Source organism: Squalius cephalus (genome assembly GCF_949319135.1).
Source record: "Squalius cephalus genome assembly, chromosome: 15".
NCBI lineage: Eukaryota > Metazoa > Chordata > Actinopteri > Cypriniformes > Leuciscidae > Squalius > Squalius cephalus.
Window position 1 is genome coordinate 13,053,780 of NC_137136.1, and position 22,424 is coordinate 13,076,203.

Below are 22,424 nucleotides of genomic sequence, written 5' to 3' on the forward strand. Positions count from 1 at the left end.
TGTTTTCCAAATAGAAGCAGTTTGTGTAGAGGTCCTCAGTTTTTTGTGTGATGTTTTCATGGTTTAAAAAAGAATGGAATACTCATCCAAATTAACAAAGACTCAAGTAAAAAAATAATTAGGATTTTATTCTTAAGGAGGTACAGCATAACAAAGCCTATGACACTAGAGTACATTATCCATCATAAAAGTTTTGAGTGGCAAAACACTCGAGGCATTTCACACAAAGTAGGAAATGTGAACATTGCCTCATAAACATTTATACACTACTGTTCAAAGGTATGGGGTTGTTAATATTATAAAATGTTTTTGAAAGAAGTCTCTTTTGTTCACCAAGACTGCATTCATTTGATCATAGTAAAACAGTAATATTGTGAAATATTACTCATCAAAAAAACACTGTTTTTGTTTAACAGTTAAAGTTAAAATATAGCTCTGTTCTACCATATTTTAAAATGTCATTTATTCCTGTGATGACAAAGCTGAATTTTCAGCATCATTACTCCAGTCTTCAGTGTCACATGATCCTTCAGAAATCATTCTAATATGCTGATTTGGTGCTTAAGAATCATTTCTTCTTATTATTAAAAACGGTTGTGCTTTTTAATATTTTTATAGCAACCATGATACTTTTTTTTAGGATTCTTTGATGAATAGAAAGTTGGAGAAAAAAAAACCCCAATCTTTTGTGACATTATTAATGTCTGTCACTTTTATCCAATTTAATGCATCCTCTTGCTGAATAAAAATATTCATTTCTTTTCAAAATATCTTACTGACCCCAAACTTTTTAACGGTAGTAAAAGTATCATTGGATGCATTCGTGTAAAATAATGGAGTGCACGATTTTCAGAATTCCAGCATACACTGCTGCACTTTATCAACTAAGTCTTAATATGGCCTTGGATCTTCATCGCGGGCAAATGCATAATTGTCATGTTGATTCCACCGTGTTGCTGTGTCAGTCTCTCTCTGGGGCTGCTGTGGTTCACGTTGTTCCTTCTGCACTGTGGCATTCAGCTCTTCAATTTGTCGGACCAGGAATTGCTTGTCACGCTGTTCCTGTTACACCCAGATAAATACAGATTAAAGGAGGGATTAATAATGGTTCCAGTCAGAGGTTAAACTGGAAAGAAGAAAGTCTTAGTTTAGGTAGGTAATCACACCCCTTATTTTAAATGTTATATTATTTTATCGTGGCTTTCAGTGATAATATTTATTTTTAAATAAATATTATTGTATAATACAGTTACACAAATGACACAATTTAAATATGCATAACCATTCTAGTCTGCGGATTTGGATTAATGACCAAGCACTTACCAGCTTACACTGAGATTTCAGGAGAGCTACACTTTTCCCATGGACAGATGTTAAAGCGCTTACATAGCACAGGAGCACACTGTGTATTAAATATCAAAAACATGTAATGCATAAATGTACGTTTTTATCACATTTTCATCAACAATTATATCATAAGCAGTCCTATCTTTATAGCATTATTTATCGATCTAAATCAATGATTTAGTAAACTGATAGAATGTATGTTGAGTAAAGTTTTACATTAAAGGGATACTCCACTTTAAAATGAAAATTCTGTCATCATATACTCACCCTCATGTTGTTTCAAACCTGTATGAATTTCTTTCTTCTGCTGAACAGAAAGGAAGATATTTAGAAGAATGTCAGTAACCAGACAGTTTCTGGTACCATTGACTTCCATAGTATATATTTTTTTCCTACTATGGAAGTCAATGGTACCAGACACTGTCTGGTTACTGACATTCTTCTAAATATCTTCCTTTCTGTTCAGCAGAAGAAAGAAATTTATACAGGTTTGAAACAACATGAGGGTGAGTACATGATGACAAAATTTTCATTTTAAAGTGGAGTATCCCTTTAAACCATAAGAAATTCTGAATTGACCCATGGATGTTTATACTGACCAGGAGAAGATGAAGAGTGGGATAGAGAATTTCTGGGAGCCGACATAAAACAGGAATTCTGCACTGGTGCTGTTTAGCATTTCGGCAGCTTGTGGTACAACCTCCCACATTGTTGGGTAAAAGCGGAAAGGCCCACAGCCATAAGATGGATGGATCCTACCAACAACAACAAAAAAAGATTATACTTGAATATTCTCTCTCTGTCATTAAAAACAATACATGGAGAGTGGCAGGCCTCACTCACTTAGTCACACTGTAAAGGAGAACCATGGTGGCCAACATCCATCCAAAGAGCAGAACCAACAGGAAGAAGAAGTTGGAGGTGGTGGACCGGAAGTTTCTTGTTGCTGGTTGACAGTTCTGGAAGAGAGTTATCTGATACAAGCAAACATGGACAAAATTAGCAATTTCAATCAATTGTACGTGTCTGAGAAGGTCGTGCTCATGCCATGGTACCTTTTTGCAGTAATAAAAGAGGATGAATTTGATGGTGTTGATGAATGGCAGCAATGGACAGAAAAAAGCTCCAGTCCAAACCACTGTTTGACTGTAAACTAGAGCAAGAACATTTGGGGCAACCAGAAACTCTTGCCGTCCCACCCACTGAGTTAGTTTACACGAGCAATGATCCACCACAATCCTGAACATGCCAAAAATAAGTTAAAGACATACATTTTTAATATAGAAATATATGACCTAACACACACAAACAGACCTGCGTGGGAATTCTACCAGGATCAGTGTAGCAATGGTAATCAGGAAGTCAAAAAGAGCCAGTTTATACATTTCCTGTCCAACTCGTGTCTCCCAGCACTATGTGGATGTGAAAGAGGGATTTGAAGTAAAAAAAGAAACGGAAATAAGCAGCATTTATATTCTTTGAGCATTAAACAGTCATTGATTATAACTTATACTATTCTGTTCAAAAGTTTGGTCTCAGTAAGATTTTTAAACAATTAATTTTATATAGAAATTTAAGACTTACATTTTTACAATATATTTCTATTTCAAATAAATGCTGTTCTTTTGAACTTTCTATTCATCAAAAATCCTGAAGAAAGATACATCACAGTTTACACAAAAATACTTAGCAGCACAACTGTTTTTAACATTGATAATAATAAGAAATGTTTCTTGAGCACAACATTTTAATGATCAAATGACACTGAAGACTGATGCTGAAAATTCAGTTTCGTCATCACAGGAATAAATTACATTTAAAAATCTTACCGACCCCAAATTTTTGAATGTTAGTGTATCTGACAAATTATGAATGAGTGCATATCTCAAGTTGTTTACCTTATATTCGTCGTAATAATAATTGCAGGGTATACAGTTTCCTTTGCTGATATCTCCCTCACAGGTAATCTGTTCCCACAGAGTGTACAGCAAAACACCCAAACTCACCAAACGCAGGAAGACTGCCCTACAATGACAAATGGAGAGAATGAGTAAAATTGAGCATGCAGAATAAGTTTCTAAAAGAACAATGACAGAGATCAAATCAAAGAGAGCAGTGGATGAACAAACAATGTGTGAGTATTTAGCGAAAATGATGGTGCTTCATTTGAAATGATTCATTTTGAAAGCTATTAAATGAACAAAAGAAGCTGCAGGCTAATAGCTATCAATGAGGTTTTAACCAAGGCTAAACAAGTACTGCTCTTCATCTTTCTGCTCTTTGTTCTCTTTCATATCTTTATTTGGTGTGGGTGCGAGAATTGATCTAACCGCAGCAAGGCCAGGATGACCGTGGTACTGGGAGAATACTTTTCCAGTAATGCAATCTTGTCACACAGTAAAGGCACCACAAAATTGCTTCCTGTTATGACCATGGAGGGTAAGTATTGCAACAGCAGCGCCACAAAGCCTGTTGTTTCTTTTTGTTTAAGCTGAAAGAAAGAGAGATTTAATCAATTCATTGTCAAAAAAATAAAGCCAAAAAAGGTATTCAGAACCTCAACCAAATAAATAAACACATTGACATTGATTTTTATAATCTTACTTGTAAATCATCTTAAAACATCCTTTAAGGAAAAAAACAGACCTGCATTCTATACAGTATTAATGTGTGTAGTATGAAGAAATTCGGACGTACTACATCCTCCATGTTGTCACTGTCATGTGATCAGTGCTGGATAGATTACTTACAAACTGTAATCCATTACTGAATACAAATTACATGATGACAACTTTGTATTCAGTAATTTAATATATTACTGTACATTTCACATTTTATTAATATAATCTGATTACTTTTTGATTCATTTTGACCTAACTCATTTGTCAATTTGAATAGAATCATCTAGTAGCATATTGATTTAAAAAAGCAAAGAAAAAGAATAGGTATTCCACTCTTTATCACCAGCGTGAAGTGCATTAAACATATGTAAGGCCGTTTGTGTAGGAATTGCAGGGGGTTCGGAAACTGATGAAAAGCTAATAATTAATTTGATCTAAAAAATGGTAAATTGACAGAAAAATATTTTTCTTGTTTATGCTGTGTGGTCTCTAATTTTTCCATGTAATTATAGCTGGCTAACTAGCGGCCATTCTTTTGTGCGCAATTCCACAAAACTGGAAGACTTTCCGTACATATAAATAAGATAAAGGCTCTTTTAGAAAGGAAAATTTAAAAAATAAAATAAGGAGAATTAGGGAGAATCACTGAATTATTAATAATTTACTGCCAATTTGTAAATGTTAAGTAATCATGTAATCAATAAATAAGTACAGTAGTCTGATTACGAGTATTTTTTTAAATGTAATATAATCCAAATACAAGTATTTAATTTTAAGAATCTGATTACGTAATACAGGATTACATATAATCAGTTACTACCCAGCAATGCATGTGACCTATGGTGTTAGTTGCGCCGCTTTACCGACATTACTCCTCTCCTATGGGCTCATGGGACAGTAAAGTGTCCATCGAAGTAGTAGGTCATCCATTCAAGTACTATTTATTCAGACATACTATGTCTGTTGGCATACGTTTTTTTGCATGTTCTACAGTAGGGAAGTATTTGATTTCAGACGCAGCGCTAGACAAATTCATCTCTACATAAGTTTAATGTGACTGTTTAGTTTTAGTTACTGTTTTTGGTCTTTTTTAACTTCAGCTAACCTGGCTGAACTGTGTTGCCTCAGCAATGCCATAGAAAGTTGCACCGATGAGAATTAAGACAACTATGTTGAGGAAAACACGGAGCGCGTAGAGAGAGACTGTTTGGCCCAAAGTCAGGGAGGCAGCCTTTTTTTTTAGTCTTTCCTCTTCTAGATCCACCTGAGGGAAAGACACACAGTGAGAAAGATTAAAAAATATATATGTTGTCAAGATAATGATAAACATAATTCTGCACTAGCAGTTTCCTTTTAATGATTTATTTTCCAAAAGGACCCACATGGAAAGAACCTATATGAGGATATATGTGCATATATGAAACCTATATGCAGTTTATATGCACATATATGCTGCATATATACAGCATATATGCACATATATGATAATATATATGTTGCATATATGCGTATATATGCCACATATAGGCAAAATTGAGGTGCATATATGTGCATATACAGGCCATATAGGTCTCCTGTATTGCTTCTTTATCCACATATAAGCCCATATAAGCCCTATATGTACATACAAGATATGTCTCCTATATAGCTCATGGCAGCATCTGGTCATTTTGTAGCTCATATCTCACTTTGGCAACTGTCATACATGATGCCTAGCTCAGATAGGCACATCTATCATTTCGAAGCTCACGGAGCTGAGAAGATCAAAAAGATAAATTGTTTTTTTTTTTTCGTTTTTTTGTCTTATTTTTGTCTTGTACTATTTGATTGTTCTTAAGTAAATAAATAATGTAAATTTCTACATTTTGGGCTTTTATTTATGTTGCCTAGCTATGGATTTTAATAATTTTACTAATATATAGGTAAACATATAGGTGAATATATAGGTAAACATATAGGTGAATATATAGGTGAACATATAGGTGCATATATACGTGCATATATGCACACATATATACGTGCATATATGTACCTATATAGGTACATGTATGCACACATATATGTACACATATGTGCATATATGTACATATAATATAGGAAAACGGCCAATTTTATATATGTCACATATATTAAAAACCTATATCAAAACCTATATTAAAACATATATGTTTATATAGGTTCTTTCCATGTGGGGAACCTGCTCCTACACAATACCTGAAGGTATTTCATTTAAAACTTGTTTTCCAAACAGACCTGTAACCGGTTGCGAAAATTGCTCTGTTTAAGATTTGTTGTACGGTCTCCTTGGAGACCGTGATCCCATCCTGTAAACACCAGTGTACTGTAACCCCCTGTTGCTCCTCCACCCGTCACAACGGCAACACGTGCCGTGCCGCCCATTCTGTTGGTCAATCAGGGATGTCGGCTTAATACTTCAGCAATGTTCTTATAATATGCTGGTAGAAAATTCTGAGAAAGCTGACAAGACTCACCTAATAATCATACAAATGAAGCAGAAGAGGAAGTAGAAGGCTGCCGTCAATAGATACGCCAGAGGGATGTTGTAAGAGAAGCCATCACTCTCAACCATTGAATTGTTATAGTAGCCATAAAACAGGTATGAATACTCCATAAATCCCTGAAGGAAGACATGACTGTGATGAGTGAAGATCATTTAGAAGATATTCACAATAAAAAAAAAAGATGTGGGAGACTAATAAACAGGGATTATTTTCTATTTTTTTTTCTTTTCAGAGTGGCTTCTAAGTAAGTTTCACATTATTTAAGAACAGGCTCAAAAACAAACTTTTGGGGCAAAAATTTCAAAACCGTTTAGACTTTTAAGTTCAAACCGGAGTCAGACAAAGATGGAGAGACTCAAGAAGAAGTGACAACATATAGAAAACATTTCTGAATGATTAGTTGGTGAATTTATGTAGCTTATGTGTAGCTATCTTCAAGTCATTGATTAGCATATTCTGTCTTGATAATCTATAAATCCTGTTCCGGGGGCGGGTTTATGTAAATTTTAGGGTTTGTGATGTCACTAACACGGGAGGAATGTGTGTAGTCCCTACCAGCCGTTTGATGTAGTCCTTAAAAAGCGATTTCTTTAAAAGAAAATATCTCCCTTTGCTTTGAAATTTGACCGTCGTAACTTTGCAGATGTTGTTTATGCTCGAACGGCAACATTACACACTAACTAAAGTTAGAAAAGGGTCCCACTTTATATTAAGTGGCGTTAAGTACTATGTACTTACATCAAAAAATAAGTACAATGTACTTATTGTGTTCATGTTGTATTGTAAAACACTTTTGCTGCTATTGAGGTGTGATACGGGTAAGGTTAGGGACAGGTGTGGTGGTGTGGGTCGGTTTAAGGGTGGGTTAAGGTGTAAGGGAAGGGTCAACTGTGTAATTACAAATGTAATTACATAAATTAATTACAGCTGTAATTACATGCAGGAATTTTTAAAATGTAAGTACAATGTAAAAACATGTAGTTACACAATAAGTACATTGTATCAAATTATTAATTTCAATGTAAGTACATAGTACTTAAAGCCACTTAATATAAAGTGGGACCTAGAAAAGTGAAATCATAATAAACCACCCCTTTAAGCTTTGTCTGTGAAACCGGGGGTAAATGTATTTAGAAATGTATTCATTAAGTGTGTCCATACCGTTCCTGAGATCAGGTCCAGAAAGTATGTGATGAACACCATCAGGGTATCAGGTTTTGGATCATACTGCAAGCATATTTCCACACCTGTTTCAAACAAAATAATATGAAAATTTGACTGCAGAATTTTTTTTTTTAAGTGAACTGAATTAAAACCAGTTCATTGTATTTAATGTGAACAGTATTTCAACAAAGAGGGTTATTTCCTGATAGTGTTGTGTACCCTGAATCCAATAATATTAGGAGTAGAGGGTTAGTAAAATGACAGCAAACTATTAATAACTACAGAAAACAACTTTTCCCACAAAGATAGTTAAACTGTTTCTAAAGAGAGCTAAGGTTTTCTTTTAAAGGATTAGTTATTACAATGAATTATTAACCAAATCAACAAATGCATTTGAACAGCGCCTGGGTACCCACTGTCCTGCAAAGTTTAGCTCAAGCCCTATAATTAAACACAGATGAACCAGCTTATCAAGCTCTTCAGGATCTCCTGAAAATCACAGGCAGGTGTGCTGAAGCAGGTTGAAAATAAACTTTGAGAAATTAAATTGAAAAGATTGCAGATTGAACATAGGGCTACAATGAATCATAAGGTGAAGCAAGATATTAAGAAAATAGTTAAAGAAATAGATGGTATATATTCTAAAGAATTACAGAATAAACTTATATTCTTAAAACAAAGATACTATGAAACGGGGGGAAGTCATTAAAATGGTTATCTTACAGACTAAGAAAGCAACAAGCAGACAAAACAATCAATAAAATAAAAAAATACTCAAACAGGGGAAATATATTGTACATTGGAGCAAATACAGCAGAGTTTTTAATTTTTTTATAAAGCTCTCTACTCACAGCCTAAAATTAATAATGACTTGCAGATAGATGCATTTTTAGCCTCAATAGATTTGCCTAAAGTGTAAGAAGAGCAAAATAGATTTTTGTTAGCAGAAATTACTATGGAAGAGCTAAAAGTAGCCGTGACTAGACTAAAGACAGGCAAATCCCCAGGGGAGGATGGCTATACTGCTGAATGGTACAAAACCATGTTTGATGAACTGGCCCCGTCTCTACTAAAGGCATTCAACTGGCTAGTACAAAAAAGGGAAATCTTAACCCCATGGAGAAAAGCAATCATTTCTGTCATTTCTAAAGAGGGAAAAGATAAATCGGAGTGTGGAAATTATCGGCCTATTAGTGTTCTAAATGTTGATTATAAACTATTTACCTCTATTTTAGCACGAAGACTAGAAAATATTCTCCCGGATCTCATTAATCTGGATCAAACAGGCTTCATCTGTGAAAGGCAAGCATCTGATAACATTAGAAGGACCCTGCATGTTCTTAGCCACGTTTCAAATCACGAAGTGGAAGCTACTCTAATGAGTTTAGATGCGGAGAAAGCCTTCGACTCATTAAGATGGAACTTTTTATATAAAGTATTAACAAAATTTAGATTTCACAAGAACTTTACTGAAATAATTAAGACATTGTATGATAAACCTTGTGCAAGGATTAAAATTAATGGGGATTTATCAGATCCATTTCAATTAGAGCGAGGCACAAGACAGGGATGCCCCATCTCTCCACTTCTATTTGCCCTATTTATTGAACCACTGAGCCAATGGATTAGTCAGAACCATTCAATTAAAGGGGTAGAAATTGAGTCGGGAGAGCATAAATTAGCTCTCTTCGCGGACGATATATTGTTATATTATGAGCCAACCCACAAAAGTCCCTCCCTACACTATTTAACTTTCTTGAGGGCTATATCGGGTTATAAACTCAATGTTTCCAAAACCCAGGTACTAACACTAAATATGATCCACCTAGACAAATTAAAGTGAAATATAATTTAAAATGGGATACTAAATCAATTAATTACTTAGGAGTAAACATATCGGGAGACTATTCAGATTTATTTGATTTAAACTATGGCCCTTTGATTAAGAAAATAAAATCTGACCTAATACGTTGGAACCTTATCCCCATATTCAGCCTAAGTTCTAGAGTTGACTCAGTGCGAATGATTATTCTACCAAAATTATTGTATCTCTATCAGTCACTTCCGGTGGAAATTCCGAATCAACAATTTCTTGAATGGAATAAAATAATATCTAGGTTTTTATGGCAGGGTAAAAAACCCAGAATAAGATTTAAAACGCTACAGTTAAGCAAAGAAAACGGTGGGTTAAATCTTCCATGCCTACAATACTATTACTATGTGGCCCAATTAAGGCCATTAGTCTGTTGGAGTAGTTCAGTATATTTAGCAAAATGGATTGAAATAGAGCGAGGGATGATGGAAGAGTCCCCGTTATCTGCCCTCATCGCAGACAACAAGCTAAGAACTAGAATGAATAAGGAAACAAACCCATTGATCAATGTATCATTTAAAATTTGGCATCGGACAATGAAAATAGGGGGTCTGAATGACACATTGAGAATATTAAGATGGTGTGCCTTTGATACTGATTTCATCCCAAACAGAATAGACAATCGATTTCGTATTTGGGCTAAATTAGGAAACTCAAGTTATTACACTATTTTCGACAAGGGTAAAATCCAAAGCTTTGATTCACTAAAGGAGAAATTTGGGCTTAACCAAAGTTACTTTAGATATCTTCAAGTTAGGGATTATATAGAAAGTAAAATTAAACCAGGAGTACTGGCAAGGGCTGAGTCAGGAATAATAAAGGTTTTCCTAGCAGTATCCAAGGCTCGGCCAAGTTGTATAAGGGTTTTTTCCAAAATCACATTTTTTGGGGGTGTCAGAAATTGAATCAGTACTGGCAAGAGATTAAAGGAGCTCTGAAGGCTATCTTTGGGGTAGAGATTGACTTTACCTGTGAGTTTTTATACTTGGGTAATATCCCCTCAGAGAGGTGGAACAGAAAGGATAAGACGTTATTGTTAATTCTCCTAGCAGCTAGTAAAAAAGTAATTACCAGAAAATGGTTAAAACCAGAGTCACCCACGGTGAAGGAGTGGATTGATATAATACATAATATATATGTGATGGAAAAATGATCTTTCTCCTTAAGAGCATTAAGGGAAGACTTCCTCCAAATATGGAGTAAATGGATTGATTACATTAAACCAGTATGCCCAGACCTCTTTTGAAAGGTTATTTTTCTTTTCTTTTTTTTTTTACTTTTGGAATATGGCAACTTTTGGAATTTGCTGAAAGCTCCCCATGTTCTGTTGTATATAGTTACTGTTAAGAGGAGGAAACAAAGCATTGGTAACACTTGTGAAATTTGTTTCCAGGCCTGAGAGAATACACTCTGTATTGATAACTGTTTTTTTATAGTTATTTTTTATATTATTTACACATTTTTGTATTATTATTATTATTATTATTATTAATACTGTTTTGGTATGTAATTGCATAAACTTACAAGTGTCTTTGATTTAGGAAATTATTGAAGGCCTGCTTTCTGTATTTCTCCTTGAAAAATAAAAAAATACAAAAAAAGAAAGAAAATAAACTTTGAAGAACAGTGGATCTCCAGGAGCAGGGTTGAAGACCTCTGCTTATGAACATGACATCAGCGCTGTTTTATTTTTTTTTATTTAATATGACTGTTCGTTTCTTAGTTATACTGTGAAGGTACTAATGCTAAACATGTTGTCAGGGTCTTGCAGCTTTACCAGATATTATAAAGAGTCTCAGTCCAGAGAAAGAGGACTGTGTTATCCAGTAACCAGCTAGAATGTTCTCATTCTGAAGCATGGAAGCATCATTTGTTTCTTATACTAGAGAGACAGTGTTCCTACCGGTTAGATTGACTGTAGGGATGGTGGAGTTGAAGTTCATAGAGCGAAACACAATGCTGGGAATGAGGACAAATGCTGCGATTAACAAGGAGGACAGGAAGTTGAGAATCACAAGAAATCTCAGGAACAGGAAGTAGGATTGGACTCCTCCACCAAAGTGACCTACAAGAAAACAAGCGGATAAAGGAAAGGAAAAAAAAAAATATATTTTTATTTTTATTTTTGAATACGTTTCTTTCATCCCCACTAGGCTTTTATATTATCTTGTTCTTGGCGTCTTTTCTTAGATGACCAGTTGATTTACAAAAACGTGCTGATGAGAGCAGAATGTCTATTTTATATTTGTATGTCTTTTTGTTTTTTGTTTTTTTATTTCACCTCCTATCACTTGGATTCCCCTTTTCCACAGAACAAAATAGCTGAGAACATATTTGGCAACCTCACAGAAACGGCGAAATGTCTGTGACTGTTTGATATTCCAAGAGCTAGAAACAACTGGAATTCTCATCTGTTGCACCTGCCTGGAATACAGTGAGAGAGAAACAAGCCCTATTACGATTCAACTTTCTGAAACTAAAAGTTTCAATGGATAATTCTGTCTGAAACTTTTGGGAGCTAGTGTTAAGAGTACAGCTGAATTTTGGTAATGTAAACATGTAAAGGTTGACACTGGTACATTTATGTAATGAGATAATGTATTTATACCATACTGCTCTCTTCAGGCCCATGTGCAGCGGCAGCTCGCGGAGATTTCGAGGCTCATTAGAGTCTTCAGCATCTTCAGGGGGGGAGGCCCAATCAAACTGAGCCGCACTGGTCTCTTGGGCTGGAACTGTCCGTAACCTCAATGAATGCTGGGAACCATTAGGACTAGGGTAGTCTGTTGGTGTTCAGAGAAAACAGATGTATTTCAGTGCGATAACAATTACAAAAGTTGGTTTATTAAAATTATATATGGCAAGGAAACTATAACACTGACGTTTAACTGTACTGTGAGACATTACAGTATAAGGTACAGTAATGGTTGTGTTAAAAAATAGGACTGAGAGCAAACTAGAGCAGCATTTTCCCATCAGCTCTGAAAATATTCTATGCACCACATTTCTATACATAGCCATGACCCATATATCCCTGCCAGTTCTCCTTATCACTTGTAAAATAACAGACTTTACATCATAGACTTCACACTGAACAGGACATACATCATTAGACATTGTAATAAATAAAGAACATAGGCTAAAAAAGCAACAGTAAAAAGCTAATTAACTGATTAGTTAGGCTACCTCACCAAATATAGTAATTGTGTGTATATATATATATATATATATATATATATATATATATATATATATATATATATATATATATACTGTATATACTGTATATACTGTATATATATATAATATTTGGAAATGGCATTCTCTGAATTCCCCAAATTACATTTGTTTAGATATTTTTATGTGCATTGTAGTGTTATTATCAGTGCATTTTACAGTAAGAAACATGTTTTAATAGCTCAAACAAGTTGGTAAAGAAATTACATAGTTTAATGACATACAGTTAAGGAACTGTCAAATATAGTAACCAAAATCATGCCTTATAATAGCTTAAGATTTTGCAGTTATTCAGCTGTAAATGAAAACATGTATAGCTCTCCAAGTGAAAAATAAATATGTATTTGAATGCTAAGTATACTACCAATACATTTACATATTTAGGCCTATGTACTTATATAAATACCCTGTGATTGTACTTTTGGTATACTAAATTGCTATACTTAAAGTCTGCTAAATTAGAACAAGTAATTTTGTGCTTAATGCACTTTAGTTATCTGGAAATATTGCTGAGGTCCAACTAAAGATACATTAATTATATTTGATTGTGCTAAAGTGAAAGTTTTGCAAGTATACATTAGTTACACTTTAAATATCTTGCATTTAAATTATACAGTGATCATACTAACTTACATATAGTGATATTAAACACATAGGCTTAATAAAAAAATGCATTGTGCAATAAAGAAAAACTCCAAATAAAGTTTAATTATAATATTTATATCAGTAAGTCTCAAGCAATATGTCAGTAAATATATGAATGGGTTTGTAGTATAGTTAGTATGAAATAAATGTATAGGCTTATTTTAAATACATTTTGGCATAGCCTAGGTTTTTTTCACTAGGGCAGACTTTGCATCCATTGCCTCTGACATGTTTTCTCACCATCACACACCTAACTCAGAAACTCCAAAGTTACCAAAACTCATAATTACTAGTTGTTCAGGAAGTAAGAACATCAGGAAGTAAGTTTTATAATTATGACCTTGACCTTTTCAATAATTTGCCTACACTTTGAATATCAGGTAAGCTATTGCTTAATACAATTCAAATTTATATCTATAGCACTTTTCACAATTTTGCATGGGTGCAAAGCAGCTTTACATACTGTACAGAAAGTAGTTGCAAAAGTAAATATAAGTAATTATGACAAATAAGTAAAGAAAACAACATATAGTCAGTTTGAAATGGTGAAAGAAATTCACATACCTGATCAGAATTTGTATTAGGCTACTCTAGTGTATTCTTAATACACTCAATGCACCTACTGTAATAGGCCTACACTTTTCCCATTAATGACTGTTGCACTTTGAAATATGGACTGCAGCCCTTTGGACTGTCAAAATATTATGAATTATTAAACAAATTATTAATATTATGGTGGCTCAACTGGTAAACCAAGTGCGCTTGTGTGGCAGCGACCCAGGTTCAAATCCAGTCTGTAGTGTTTCCTACATTCAATAATATATTCCCATTGTCTCACTGATGTTCTCTGGATTTGTGAGTTACTGGTATACTGGGGGGTGTCAGTAAAAGGCAAATTCTTAAACTGCGCCATTATTGATAAAGATTACGTATGTATGTTCAACACTCTTACAGTGTAGGCTAATTAAATTGCAATTGTACCTAAATATATTTTAAGTTTATGCTTAGTGAATTCTGCATTTGAAAGCTTAAATGCAAGACTCAAGAGTGTATTTAAAGTGTACTCAGGTATACTTGGAACATTTCCACTGCTTTTGGACTAAAATGTATTTAGTTCGCAATTAATTGTTCCAATTTAACCGACTTAAAGTATACCAATTTATAATGTAGGCTACCAATAATACATTTAGTTATTATAAAGTAGACTACATACGAATAAATTGTACTTAAGTATAGGCTACTATTTTTACACTAGGCTCTTTCTTGTCCTCGGGGGACTAATTGCTAGCTAACCGTAAATAAACTCTATCCACCCCTTTAGCACATATCACATTAGCTCTCAGTTAGACATACTCTCTTACCTGGAGTTGGATGGACTTGATTGTTGAATTCTCTCAGCTCCATCAGAAATCAGGTAAGTTACTATAAACATAGATTCCACATAAAACAAACACGAAAACAACCAACACAATCCAAAAAAGGCAGTAGCCTAGTCAGATGTGCATATTTTCGCAAATTCCCACTGACGGAGAAGAACACAGGTGTGTCTGGACTTTGTATCTCATGAAAATAAACTTTGGAAACACTTCCTTGTACTTTTTGCCAGCTGAACACCAGCTTCACACGCTATAATACGACTAACTGTGACAAAGAGACAAAGGCAACCTTGACAGATGAGATCCCGTTTCCATGAGTAAAGACAACTCAGTCTTCAATCGGAAAATTTCCTTTCTATGTGGACTGATAGCAGATTTACTAAATTTTATGATTTTTTGAATAATGAGTTATAATTGAATAATAAAGTTCTGTTGAAAAATAAGACTTGCTTGTTATGAGCCTTGGTAAGCATATTCCTGTGGTTGTTAATAATGTTGTCATGGAGACGAAGGGCATAACCTTTTTGTCGGATTAACAGATTTATCAAATCTTATAACTAAACTTACACACCATTACTACACACGAGAAATAAATAATAATAAATTTCAATGCAATTTATGAAACATACAGTAAAATGGTCAAAATAATTCCGACAATTGGTAGGCTATAGTATACATAGAAATTAATACTTTTATCCAGAAAGGCCACATTAAATTGGTCAAAAGAGACATAGACATTTATAGTGCTATAAAACATTAATAATTTAAATAAATTTGAATTTTCATCAAATAATCCTAAAAAATATTTCACGGTTTCCACAAAAAAAAAAATATTTCTGAAGAATCATGTGACACTGAAGACTGGAGTAAAATTCAGCTTTGCATCACAGGAATAAATCAATAAATTATAAAATATATTATATTAGAAAATTGTTTTAAATAGTTAAATATTACAGTTTTTTTTATCAAATGCTTTGGAAAAAATTGCCCACCTTTGAAAAGTAGTCCAGGCAGAATTTGAGCAATTACAGAGAAAAATAGGAATAACGAAAATGTTTGAGACAATAATGAAAAATCAGGTGATAATTTTTAATATACTTTGTATCCAAACACAGAAATGACATCAGGAGAAGGAAGTTTGGCAGGAAAAAAAAATCAAACCCAAAATTTTTGGGATAAAAATCACTTATTTTATTGAAAACACAGATTTTTCAAACAAAACCTGGAAGGTATATGAGTGGTACATCCTGTGTTAAATATAGTCCAGAAGGTAAACATTAAGAGATAAAATATAGCAGGTAGACATTACAGGAACCAGCATACAATCTGAAACGATCAATAAACTAAACACCAGCACTATCCTCCAGTGTACAAAAAAAATCAGAATGTTTTGGAATTAATTTTGCAGGAAAGATTTTACATCTGATCTTTTGAGAAGATCGTTCATACTTATTCAGACTCAACCAGACTTTAATTGCTCTTAGTAATAACATATTACTTTGTTGATTCAAGTTTAGCAACACTTAACATTAGGTTGCACTTTACATCATATGGCATTAACCTACAGAGCAAATGAACAAAATAGCAAAAACATTCACTCCTACTTTCTGAAAATGTGAGAAAAAGAAAGTTTCCAAATACTTTCACATTCTTTGTAGAATAATACAAATAATAGTGATACATAACAATCAATGTATACTCAGAATGGATGAAAAACAAGGCAGACCAACTTTTAATATCCCATTTATACAACTTTGTTATCACAAAGGTTGTGTGACCTCATTGACACTATTACAGAAAGAGTAAATCTCTACAAATTTGCACTCAATGTAGTGATAGGGCCGGGGTCTAACATTCATCAGTTTTGTGTATGTGTGTGTGTGTGTGTGTGTGTACGGATGGATTCAGTTCAAGTCCTCTGTGTGGGAGCTGAATTCGAGTCCCATGGCCAATGATTAGCAGAAAAACTCTATTAATATAATACTGACCTGGTCAGGATGAATCTATAAGGTTGCACTGCTTTTCACCGGACAACAAAAATAAGCATTTTCTAATCTATGTAATACAAAAACAAAAGATAACATTAAAAGTATGGAAATTAATTGAAAGCTATTTTCACTGTTAACAAAATAAAGATTGATATCCTTGGGTTCATCACATATTACTCTTCTCTCTGTGTTCCTTTTTAAAAAACAAAATCCGTTAAATGGCAGTTGATGGCTATTACAGTGCATGTTGGGAAATGTTTTTTTTTGTGTGTGTAAACGTACAAACTCTCCAGTTATCATCACAATCATCACATCACACATTTGCTTCACTCAGCCTTCTCTCTTACCACATCCTGTTTCTCTCCTTCAGCTCCTTCCCTCCTCTCTCTTTTTTTCCCTCCTTTCATGATTTGTCCTACTCCTATACAAACAATGGCGATGATATGAATTATGAAGTATATGGAGCTCCAGTAGCTGATGGTGTCGCTGGCCTTCAGGAGAACAAATCCCATGCACATGCAGTCGTAAGCCCTCATCTTGAGGAACCAGTGGATCCAGTCGAAGATGTTCTGGCCCTTCGGCCCCAGACGGGCTCTGACGGAAGCCTCCATGGCTGATTCTGCTGCGATACACAGTGGGATGGTGAGAAAAGAGAGGTAGTAACCAGCATGGAGGCCATGCCAGTAAGCGCTGATTAACATTGTCCATCCAGCCCTGCCATAATGTGAGAAAAGAGACAAAACAAAGTTGAAGATTATGATGGTCAATAAAAGAGCATTTTAACCACAATGCAGTTGAAAGGTCTAATGTACATGCTCGTACCTGAGAGCGTACGCTCTGAAAGGGGCATTGGGGTAGATATAGTGGTGAAGCCACCACTGCACCGTCATGTTCCAGTAGCGCATGCCATGCCGAACCTTGACGCAGAAATCTGTATTATAACAGTCAATGTTCTGGATAGTTTTGAAGTCATACTCCACAGCTGTGTCTGGATCAGGACTGAAACATACAACATTATCAACCACATGATCAAACCTCAAATGAGCTTGTAATTTCCTGTAGATAATCTTATAGGTACAGGCTGAAGAAACATGGACGTTTTTTTTTATTGTGAGTACCGTTTACACTAGTGATTCACAATATATCGTTACCAGTGACTGTCTGATATTAACAGATTTTTTTATTTACTTTATTTAATTTTCAAGCTAATCTTTAAAAACGCAATTCATTTATTAACACTGTTAAATATAATCTTTAGCAATTCTGAAAATGACTATACATTCTCAGAATTCGTAATATCAATTTTGGAATAAGCAAATAAATATTTTCATATTTTGTCTATATTTTCACAGTTGAAAACAAAAAAAATTGGGATCACTTAGAAATGTCCTTGTTTTCCATGAAAACACACATGAAATTAGTTTGAAGAGGAAAAATGGCAAATGAATAGGAAATGTAGTCATTTAAAGATTTTTAACTGAAATAATGATTGTATTCTACAACCTTTGCTTTCATCAAAAAAGCCACCTTTCGCAGCATTTACAGCCTTACAGATCTTTGGAATTCTAGCTGTAAATTTTTGAAGGTAATCTGACAAGATTAAACCCCATGCTTCCAGAAGCATCTCCCACAAGATGGATTGGCTTGAATGACGCTTCCTCCGTACCATACGATCAAGCTGTTCCTACAACAACTCTATAGGGTTCAGATCCGGAGACTGTGCTGCCCACTCCATTACAGACAGAATTCCTGCTGACTGCTTCTTCCCTAAATAATTCTGGCATAGTTTGGAGGTGTGTTTTGAGTCATTATTCTGTTTTGGATAATGTAATTGGCCCTAATCAAGTGTTGTCCACAGGGTATGGCATGCATGACGTTTCAAAATGATAGCCTTCCTTCTTCAAGGTCCGTTTTACCCTGTACAAATGTCCCATTGTACCAGCACCCTCAGACCATCACACTGCCTCCACCATGCTTGACAGATCCTCTTGCATCTTTTCCTTTGTTCTGCATCTCACAAATGTTCTTCTGTTTGACCCGAAAACCTTAAACTTGGACTCATTGGTCCAGAACATATTTCTCCAGTTTTCCTCTGTCCAGTGTCTGTGCTCTTTTGCCCATCTTAATCTTTTCTTTTTATTTGCCAGCCTGAGATATGGGTTTTGGTTTGCTACTCTGCCTAGAAGCCCAGAATCCCAGAGTTGCCTCTTCACTGTTGATGACACTGGTGTTTAGAAGGTACTGTTTAGTGAAGCTGTCATTTGAGGACCTGTGAGGAGTCTGTTTCTCAACTAGAAACAGTCTTGTTTTTAAACAAGTATTTGTTCTCTTGCGCATTTGGGCACCAGGGCCTCCCACTCCACTTTCTATTCTGGTTAGAAGCAGTCTGTGCTGTTCTATGAAGGAAGTAGTTCAATTTCTCGCATTAAATAGCCTTCATTTCTCAGCACAACAATAGACTGACGTGTTTCCAAAGAACGTCCTTTGTTTCTGGTCATTTTGAGCCTGTAATCAAACCCATAACTCATGATGCACCAGACACTCAACTAATCTAAAGAAGGCCACTTTTATTGCTTCCTTAATCAGTGCAACAGTTTTGAGCTGTTCAAAAGGGATTTCTAATGATCAATTAACATTTTAAAATGATTAACTTGGATTAGCAAACATAACATGAGATTAAAAAAGGACTGATGGTTGCTGATAATGGGCATTTGAGCAACTGTAGATCTTTCTTTAAAAATCAGCTGTCTCCAGCCACAATTATTATTTACAACATTATGTCTGCAATGTATTTGTGATCAATTTAAAGTTTTTGTAATGGATAAAAAATGTGTTTAATTGCTTCTGAAAATTCTCCTATTCTAATGTATCATGTTTGTCTTGAGATGTACAGTTTAATATTGCTTAACTGTAACCCTGCTGGCCTCTGATGCTGTTCTTTACTGGATCCTGCTTCAAATCTATTACTGTAACATGTACATTTCTATTCTTGGATAATTAAAGTTCTATCATATCCTTTTGTAGAACATGCCATGTTTTCCCTGATGTACCTCCTGATTAGATCAAATCCTCAAAGTTCAAGTCATTATATTTACAAGTTACAGTCAAACTGTAAAAGCACATTAAAAAGCTATCGGGTAATAAAGTGAATCACCCTACCTATATTTCACCGTTGGTCCTCCCCCAGGTTTGGACAGCGCCCCCTGGGGGTAACAGCCTAGACCTGCGCTGATGCAACCTGCCTCTGCCCCACACCATGCAGAGTAGAAACGCATCCGGAATACAAAGAATATTGCCACCATATAGAAAAATCTGAAACATAACCACTATGATTCTCAATATGGTAAAAAACAACAACAATTGAGATAAAGTGTGATTTAAATATAATTATGTTCTTTTGACTTTACTTTTAGACTCAGTCTGGATTGGTCCTTTAATCCAGTAAAACAAACCTGTAAAAATAGTTGTGCTCCAGGAATTCTTCAGTACGGACATAGGACAAGGGAAAGACAAAGTTGACAGCAATAAAGAGAACTCCGTAAACGGGCACCATCTTCAGCCTCTGCAGGCAGGGCTCTTTACCCGGCAGCGACAGGGGACTGGACTGCTGCAACCAGTCTGCATACGTCTGATAGCGGAAGAAGGGACCTGGGGGACACCGGCAAGAGTGGGTGGGACAAAGAATGGAAAATGAAGGAATGTGAGGAGAGCATGGTAAGAGTTATCAATGAAGACATGGCGTAGATGGGCAAAGATGACACATGATATTGGGATAGAATGGAGTATAGGTATGGAATCGAATGCAATAATGAGCCATTTCAATGTGCCACAGGGGATGACAACATGAAGCATATGGATGTATGGTTTGGGAGGACAAATCATGGTAAAAGAGGAGCAATAATAACACAATCAGTTATAAAAAGAAATTGGACTCACACATTACTGAACTAGTAGCAGAGAGAAACAGAGAAAGACAAGTTAGCATACATGCAAAACATACAGCACAGAACGGTTGAACAGACTCAAAAGCATTCCAGGAAATTAAAATCAATATGCAAAATACCTGTCATTATGCCCACATAGCAGTAGCTATATGATATAATGTCATAGAGTGAAGGCTCATGGGAAAGTCCTCCCACAACTGGGGACTTAGTGAAGGTGCTCACTTCCTTTTTCTTCTCCAAGTAATAACTTTGAACCTCATTAGCTAAACTGACCATCTGTGTATTCAAAACAAAACTCATTCAATAATTATATCGAAAGATTAAAACATGGAAAATGTGTCTAATTTTATTGCGTTTTACCTTCAATGTTAAAAGAAGCTGAATGGCATTGGCAAAAGGTGTTGGCTGAGGGAGGCCAAACCAGGTGACCAGACGGAAAAAGAGGAGGTACAGAAACGTCCAGCCCAAAGACAGAGCAGGGGCACTTCTAAATAAAAAAATAAAACAGAGCACAGGGAAATAGCTCCGAATCTAATGTAAAATTACAGACAGCTACATATCACACTAACCTCCAATTGATCTTTATAATCAGCCATGTTCCTAACACTGTAAAGAAAGAGTGTATAGTGTGGATCCCACAGGTAGCAATGGAGATGATCAAACCCAAGAGCAATGCCGCCCCCTGCTTGACCGGAGGGCCTGGTAAATAATGCACACAAAAGTGATCAAGATTTATTAAAATCATGATGAAACAGATGTAGTGTCCCCCCCCCCCCTCCCTCCCACCCAATTATTACCCTATTATTAACACATTTTAATATGTGGGCTCTAACGTAAAGAAAGACATTGTCAGACTTACTTAGGTAGCGGAAGAGGAATCCTACAGGTATTGATGCACCAAGGATTCCTAGGTAGACTAATTCATCTGGTGACATCTTTCTGTTAACACCAATAACAAGCATAACGGTTATCTCACTGTTTATTATGTTATATTCATATTCAAGCTTATCCATCCAACATTAAAATAGTGCTTGGGTTAATCAGTTTATAAAACTCCCAACATTTAGCCAGCTATCCCATCTTTGACTATCCCATCCCTGAGCATATTTAATTTTTTTTAGATTTAATTAATGATTTTATTGAACCAAACATTTCCAACTTGTCATGGCAGGAGCAGGAAGGTTTGTAAATCATACAGTCACTTCCTGACACTATAGTCATCCAACACTTCTTAACAACATCAAAATAGCTTTTAGAAAACTGACATTTGAAAAGTGATTTAATATGGGATGCATCTAATAGACTGGCCTGGCTTACAGAAGCAGATAGCCTTAGGCACAGTGAGACTGGATAATACATATACCACCTATAATTCTTAAATGACCACAGCAATACTTACAGCAGTGAGGTATGGAGGTGTGCTGTCAAAGACTAGTTATTCTGACGGATATTGTATTTCCCAAAGTCCCCTTTAACCGCCCGAGCACTAGCCTGTTCTCTCCTCATTCACCACTTCCTACTACCGCATATGTGCACACTGCAAGCATCGCATTTGAGTTGCCAGATATTCACAAAAACTGCAACAGCAAATAACTGTCTAAGAAACCGTAAAACATCACAGCAGCTGATTAACGAATCATATTGATTTTTTATACTGTTTTTTTTTTTTTATCTGTTTTTTATTCTTTAAAGAAAGTGCTGTTCATA

At 35.2% G+C, this 22,424-nt stretch overlaps 2 protein-coding genes across 3 annotated transcripts; both read right to left on the bottom strand.

Moving 5' to 3' along the window:
- Positions 1 to 414: 414 nt before the first annotated feature.
- On the bottom strand, positions 415 to 15,104 carry tmc4 (transmembrane channel-like 4). Of its 2 annotated transcripts, XM_079895019.1 has the most exons (16): positions 14,771 to 15,104; positions 12,136 to 12,310; positions 11,809 to 11,951; positions 11,431 to 11,592; positions 7,652 to 7,737; positions 6,461 to 6,606; positions 6,222 to 6,369; positions 5,074 to 5,232; positions 3,678 to 3,838; positions 3,246 to 3,372; positions 2,662 to 2,759; positions 2,403 to 2,586; positions 2,191 to 2,321; positions 1,947 to 2,102; positions 1,324 to 1,402; positions 415 to 1,062 (listed from the first exon to the last, which is right to left on the bottom strand). In XM_079895019.1, the coding sequence occupies exons 1-16, from the start codon at positions 14,811 to 14,813 to the stop codon at positions 892 to 894; spliced, it is 2,169 nt and encodes a 722-aa protein (XP_079751145.1). In that variant the 5' UTR covers positions 14,814 to 15,104; the 3' UTR covers positions 415 to 891. The 2 variants fall into 2 exon arrangements, with proteins under 2 accessions (XP_079751145.1, XP_079751144.1); XM_079895018.1 differs by having other exon boundaries at positions 2,191 to 2,586.
- Positions 15,105 to 17,028: 1,924 nt separating this feature from the next.
- On the bottom strand, positions 17,029 to 22,279 carry mboat7 (membrane bound O-acyltransferase domain containing 7). The gene is made up of 9 exons (XM_079895401.1): positions 22,117 to 22,279; positions 21,577 to 21,656; positions 21,287 to 21,416; positions 21,078 to 21,204; positions 20,837 to 20,993; positions 20,226 to 20,421; positions 19,933 to 20,085; positions 17,596 to 17,772; positions 17,029 to 17,487 (listed from the first exon to the last, which is right to left on the bottom strand). The coding sequence occupies exons 2-9, from the start codon at positions 21,650 to 21,652 to the stop codon at positions 17,100 to 17,102; spliced, it is 1,404 nt and encodes a 467-aa protein (XP_079751527.1). The 5' UTR covers positions 21,653 to 21,656; positions 22,117 to 22,279; the 3' UTR covers positions 17,029 to 17,099.
- Between the last annotated feature and the right edge of the window lie 145 nt (positions 22,280 to 22,424).

What these genes read in the sequence shown, in the direction of transcription:
- mboat7 (XM_079895401.1), bottom strand. Translation starts at nt 21,652, where the DNA reads ATGTCACCAGATGAATTAGTCTACCTAGGAATCCTTGGTGCATCAATA. An exon ending in ATTCCTCTTCCGCTACCTAA is followed by an intron (nt 21,417 to 21,576) that starts GTAAGTCTGACA and finishes ATTATTTACCAG; the next exon opens with GCCCTCCGGTCAAGCAGGGG. An exon ending in GGACCAACGGTGAAATATAG is followed by an intron (nt 17,773 to 19,932) that starts GTAGGGTGATTC and finishes TGTATGTTTCAG; the next exon opens with TCCTGATCCAGACACAGCTG.
- tmc4 (XM_079895018.1), bottom strand. Translation starts at nt 14,813, where the DNA reads ATGGAGCTGAGAGAATTCAACAATCAAGTCCATCCAACTCCAG. An exon ending in ATTTTCGCAACCGGTTACAG is followed by an intron (nt 5,233 to 6,221) that starts GTCTGTTTGGAA and finishes TCTTTCCCTCAG; the next exon opens with GTGGATCTAGAAGAGGAAAG. An exon ending in CTGGTAGAATTCCCACGCAG is followed by an intron (nt 2,587 to 2,661) that starts GTCTGTTTGTGT and finishes TGGCATGTTCAG; the next exon opens with GATTGTGGTGGATCATTGCT.